The following is a 5,589-nucleotide window of genomic DNA, read 5'->3' as shown; positions in this document are numbered from 1 at the left end:
AAAGAGGAGTAGGAGGAGGAGGAGGAGGAGGAGGAGAAGGAGAAGCAGGAAGAGGAAGAGGAGAAGCAGGAGGAGGAGGAGAAGGAGAAGCACGGGGAAGAGGAGGAGAAGGAGAAGCAGGAGGAGGAGGAGGAGGAGGAGGAGGAGGAGAAGGAGAAGCAGGGGGAGGAGGAGGAGAAGCAGGAGGAGGAGGAGGAGAAAAAGAAGCAGGAGGAGGAGGAAGAGAAGAAGCAGGAGGAGGAGGAGGAGGAGGAGGAGGAGCACGAGGAGGAGGATGAATAACACACATGCACAGAAGAATTCTAAATATAGTATTCAAAGTAGGTTTCTGAGATGCTTGGATGTGTGGCTTGGCTGGAATGGTTTAGTCACTCCACTAAAGCTGACTGCGGCATGAGTCAATCCTCGCTGAATGATGCGGCACCCCTGTGCTGCCACCTGTAGCTAATCACATTATCCATTCCAGCATAATTAGATTGCAATCGTGATGGTCGTAGATGGTGCTGATTAATTATGCCTGGTTACGGAACTCGGGCCGGCACAAAGGTAGATCGAGTGTGAAAGGCAGGTGGGGCGTGGTGGGGAGCGTTATATGACAAGGTGCGCTTGGGGGCATTATATGATAAGGTGCACTTGCCCTGTCATGACAAATTAGTGAGGAGTGATTGGTAGAGAGATAGCGAGGGGTGGTAGTAATCTACTTTCCAGTGGGAGTATGATCGAGTTAATCGTGTATATATATCTGTATATCACATGCAGGGGTAGAATTTAACTTTTGAACAAGGGAGTCCAACAAAAAGAGAGACTCCTCCCTGCCCTCAAAAAGAGAGAGTCCGCAGCAAAATGAGGGAGTCAGTATAGTTTGAAGTTCAAAATTAAAGATTTGCTGAGAAAATATGGCAATTCCTCGAGGCCGTGCTCTGGAACGAACTAGTTTGTATAGCAGAATTTTCAGGGAGTCACACGGACTCCTGCATATGTCAAATCAGGGAGTCCAACAGTAAATCAGGGAGTTAGGAATTTTCATTTGTTAGACTTTCGACGTATACAATGAGAAGATATTCTTCTAAATTCGAATTTAAATGAATATTTACTTCTTTCCATGTGAAAATAGCAACTTTGAAGGCAAAAATTTTTACCAGCGAGAATTGTTCAGTCTATCAATGAATCTATCATTTTTGAAAAAGTAAAAAACTCTTGTTTGCACAGCCATCAGTACTACTCTTCGTGAAAAAATAGAGTGCGAATGCATGTTTGTGAATAGGAGTGTGGTAATTGGATAGCATGTATACGAGTCAACAAGAATGTGGCGTATTTATTTTACTGTAGAGGAAAACTGGAGGGAAATTGGGTATATGGAATTACAACCCTGATCTTTAAGTATAGCACAGCCACACTTGTGTATAACGGCCACTTAAGGTAGATGCAAAAACTGGCCTTTATGGACAGGTGTTCGTTCTATAGAGGTTGTTTCACTGTAGAACTGTCACTCTGGAGAACCGCCAAAAATTGCCGTTACGGAACAGGTTGCCGTTGTAGAGAGGTGCATGGTCGCTAAGACAGGTTTGACTGCATTTACAATAGTTTAATTCCTGCTGTTATAATACTGTAAAACACATACTTCGTACTATGTTTGCTAACTCGTGGAGGCTGTTTGACTCAAACCGTGTGGGATTAGTCTATTATTAGTGCTGAGAGCTAGGGTCTATGTCCCCCGGGGTACTGCCGGAACGTACCCTGGTACTATCTAATATGCCGGACCGTACCTCGCCTACTCCACTAACGAGTCTAGGGAGTCGCCTACGCCTACTCCCTAACCCGAACCCTAACCCTAACCCTAACTCTAATCCTAACTCTAACCATATCAAATAGTGACCAGAGTACGTTCCGGTATACCGGACCGTACCCAGGGTACGTTCCGGCAGTACCCTTGGGGACATAGACCCTATGAGCATTATTAGCACGTGCCAGGGCAAAGTTCAAGAACATATTATACTTTTGTTTGTATTTGATTTGATTTTTAGGGCTTTAGTAAGACAACAGTCATGATCACTGTTTTTATACATACATAAGGGCTGCGTTATATATATATACTGTCATGTGTCCATATATGTATACAGATATGCATATTGATAAATCAGCTTTGATGCATGAAAGGTAAACTCAGTATACTGGTCAGTGCATGCGATAAACATATAGTGATAAAGACCGGTTGTAGTATTTCATTCACCGATAACGGTTTCCCATTCAAATGTACGTACTCGAAGATGTTATATCAATGAAACTTGCGTTTAGTAGTTTCTATAGTTGTAGTCTACTGTTCTAGATAATTTTTTCTTAGAAGAATTCCATTTAATTCCTTTTGTTTGCTTAATTGGTTACAGGTTTATGCTACGCAGAATTCGGGGCTAGAGTTCCGAAATCGGGGTCTGCATATATCTACAGCTACGTGACGATCGGTGAATTATGGGCCTTCATCATAGGATGGAATCTCATTCTAGAGTATGTCATAGGTGAGTGAGTGATACTGATAGCCGTACATCATTAATTGTCAGCTTGAACGACCTATCCACCTTACATGATTGACACAGTTCTAGCCAATCATCAGTGTGGCGAGACATTCCTAAAACAATGCATAGAAACGAAGTTCCACAAAATCTAAATTTTTGCATGCTCACACGTGAAAACCTGTATAAACTGGTCAAGTTTGACCTATTTTAGCAACAATTTAGGCATGGTTATGTCACTCAGACGGATATGTATTGTAACCAACTGCCATTTCTTATATATGGGGTCAGCTAATATGAATATGTATAACCGTGCTATTTCTTGTGTATATATAGGCTAAGGGTCATCTAGTGTGACTGTTTATATAACCGTAGACGGTGCTATTGCTTGTACATAGGGTCAGCTAGTATGTGTATAACCGTGCATGCTATTGCTTATACATAGGGTCAGCTAATATGTGTATAACCGTGCTATTGCTTGTATATATGGTCAGCTAGAATGAATGTGTATAACCATATTATATTGCTTGGTACAGGAGCTGCTAGTATGGATGTGTATATCTGTTCTATTCATTGTATATAGGGTCAGCTAGCAGTCTTTCCTCTGGCCAAAAAGGTCTGTGAGGTGGTAAACGTTTTTTGTGATGTGTTTGCGCGTTTCAAGGTCCTAGCAAAGCGAGCAGCGCAGGTGCTGGCCAAGCTATAGGGGGGTCAGGGGGCATGCTGCCCCAGACAATTTTTGAAAAAACGGTGCAATTTTGTGCATTCTAAGCTATTCTGAACACATTGTATGAGAATGAGACTGTTGAATCTATTTTTCAAGTTGTCAAAAGTTTCGTCAGCAAGGCAGTGTTTTGGACAAATTTCTGGGTGGTGGCTGAGAATTTGAGCGAGGCGGCCCGTCTCACTCGTGTAAATGCACGGGAAACACTGAGCTAGTATGAATGTATATATAACTGTGCTATTGCTTGGTACAGGAGGGGCTATAGTATGGCTGTATTTAGCTGTCTATTTAATTTGGAACTGGGACAGCTAATTTGGGTGTATGTAACCGTATATTTTATATATATATATACTATAATATTACATATGCTATATATATGTTACACATATATATATATCATATACAACATGCTTATATATTGATGTACCTCTCCGTGTATATAGTTTGTTCTTGGAATCTTGGTACAGCTACTGTTGCGCGTGTGTGGATGTATATAACTGTGTATATAACTTGCACAGGGGCAGCTAGCGTGGCGCGGGCGTGGAGTGCTTACTTCGACTCTCTACTCAACAACACGATAGAAAACTATCTGTCTACTCACATACAAGTCAACGTGCCTGGTCTCTCCAACTATCCAGACTTCTTTGCTCTCGCCATCATACTAGTTCTAACAGGTAGGCAGGGGCACGAATGTGATGTGATTTTATCGGTGAATCGGCGATGGGATGTGAAAATTGCTACCAGACTCATTGAATGAATCTCGATTTAATTCTACTGAATAAATCTTCTGTATGCAGAGTAAAGCCTATGTTATAGGGTAAAATAAAGGATATAATATAAAGATAAAATATTTACACTTTGACTAAAAGATTAGAATAAAATTTGAATAGAAGATGCAAGTTGCATTCTGCTGAACTGTGTAGTTTGAAGAAACGAATTCTTTTTATCAGGAAGAAACTATATAGCTTGGAAGATGTTATCTTGAATAAACTCCCCCCCCCCCTCAAGCATCAGTGCGGGTGGCGATTATAATGTACGCTGTGATCTTTCAGCGATCCTGTGTATCGGCGTGCGAGAGTCATCTGCTCTGAACAATGTTTTCACGGCGATCAACCTTCTCGTCGTTCTGTTCGTCATCGTCAGCGGACTGTTCCAGTCGGACATCGATAACTGGAGGATCCCGGCCGACAGGGTAGGCTGACGAGAGAGGACTGGGGGTCATCAACACGCACACACACACAGGGATTGTAGTTAATGTAGTACATTGTAATTAAAGTCTTTCCTTTTTTTCGGGTCGAGCAGATCTGGTGCGGGAAAAGTCTTAAGTGACCATGCACGTGTCAGGTGGAAAAGTTAGGAAATAGAGCGTTTTTTTTATCATTTATTTATTTAGTATTTTGCTGTTATACAAACAATCACTTTTCATGGAAGAAGTTTCATATCTTTCTTAATTTTGAGCCTTACACACATACGTACAAGCACGCATGCACACATGTATGGATAGACACAGAACGTATATTGGTAAAAAGAAACATCAATAATTAATATTATAAATAATGCATGGCCTCCTAATAATGAACAATAAGGCATCTTCGATCTGTACAATTATAGTAGTTAACAAACTCTTGAATAGGAATTACTTGTAATTTTAAATATGATAACTTTAGGTACTTTAGGAGTTAATTATTCTAAAATTATTTAATAATTACTAATGGCTTGCTACTGCAGGTTCCTAATGAAACCGTATATATGGAAGTCGTCTATCAAAATGGCGTCGGCGGTTTTATGCCATTTGGTTTCACCGGTATGATGTCAGGTGCTGCCACCTGCTTCTACGCTTTCATCGGGTTCGATGTTATCGCTACGACAGGTAGGTGGAAGCACTAGTTGCTATGTAGGGCGAGTTCGAAATTAGTAATAGTTTTATAGCAAGTTTAATAGCAGTTTATAGCCAATCAAATGGGTCTGAATGTTGTCCTAAATATGTTAATGCTTGTCTCACCGCTTTTCTTTCTGTCTCACTTATTCAGCCTCACTTGCTCGCAGGTTTCCCTCACTACGTTTACCCTAAATGAATGAACTTGTATTGGAACTTGACCCACTCCCACCCTGCCTAAACTCTCCCTGGGATTTTTGAGCTCATTCAGAGTGCGACTCTCGCATCGCTTTCTCCACTGTTTGTGTGTTCCCTCACTAGAGAGCACCTCTGACGTCGCTCTCTCCATTGTTTGTGTGTTCCCTCAATAGATGGCACCTCTGATGTCGCTCTCTCCATTGTTTGTGTTCCCTCAATAGATGGCACCTCTGATGTCGCTCTCTCCATTGTTTGTGTTTTCCCTCAATAGATGGCACCTCTGA

General features: G+C 41.5%; 1 protein-coding gene across 1 annotated transcript in view; it reads left to right on the top strand.

Annotated features, from left to right (window-relative positions):
- LOC106809701 (cationic amino acid transporter 2-like) overlaps positions 1 to 5,589 on the top strand; it is a 35,396-nt gene that overhangs the window by 11,242 nt on the left and 18,565 nt on the right. The window contains exons 4-7 of the mRNA XM_014812870.1: positions 2,385 to 2,513; positions 3,750 to 3,905; positions 4,284 to 4,423; positions 4,960 to 5,101. Coding sequence (XP_014668356.1) covers positions 2,385 to 2,513; positions 3,750 to 3,905; positions 4,284 to 4,423; positions 4,960 to 5,101 — 567 coding nt within the window. The remainder of the gene's footprint in view (positions 1 to 2,384; positions 2,514 to 3,749; positions 3,906 to 4,283; positions 4,424 to 4,959; positions 5,102 to 5,589) is intronic.

Source organism: Priapulus caudatus, unplaced genomic scaffold, assembly GCF_000485595.1.
Source record: "Priapulus caudatus unplaced genomic scaffold, Priapulus_caudatus-5.0.1 Scaffold378, whole genome shotgun sequence".
NCBI classification, from domain to species: domain Eukaryota; kingdom Metazoa; phylum Priapulida; class Priapulimorpha; order Priapulimorphida; family Priapulidae; genus Priapulus; species Priapulus caudatus.
Note: the sequence above shows the minus strand (reverse complement) of the source record. Positions and strands in the feature narration are given on the sequence as shown.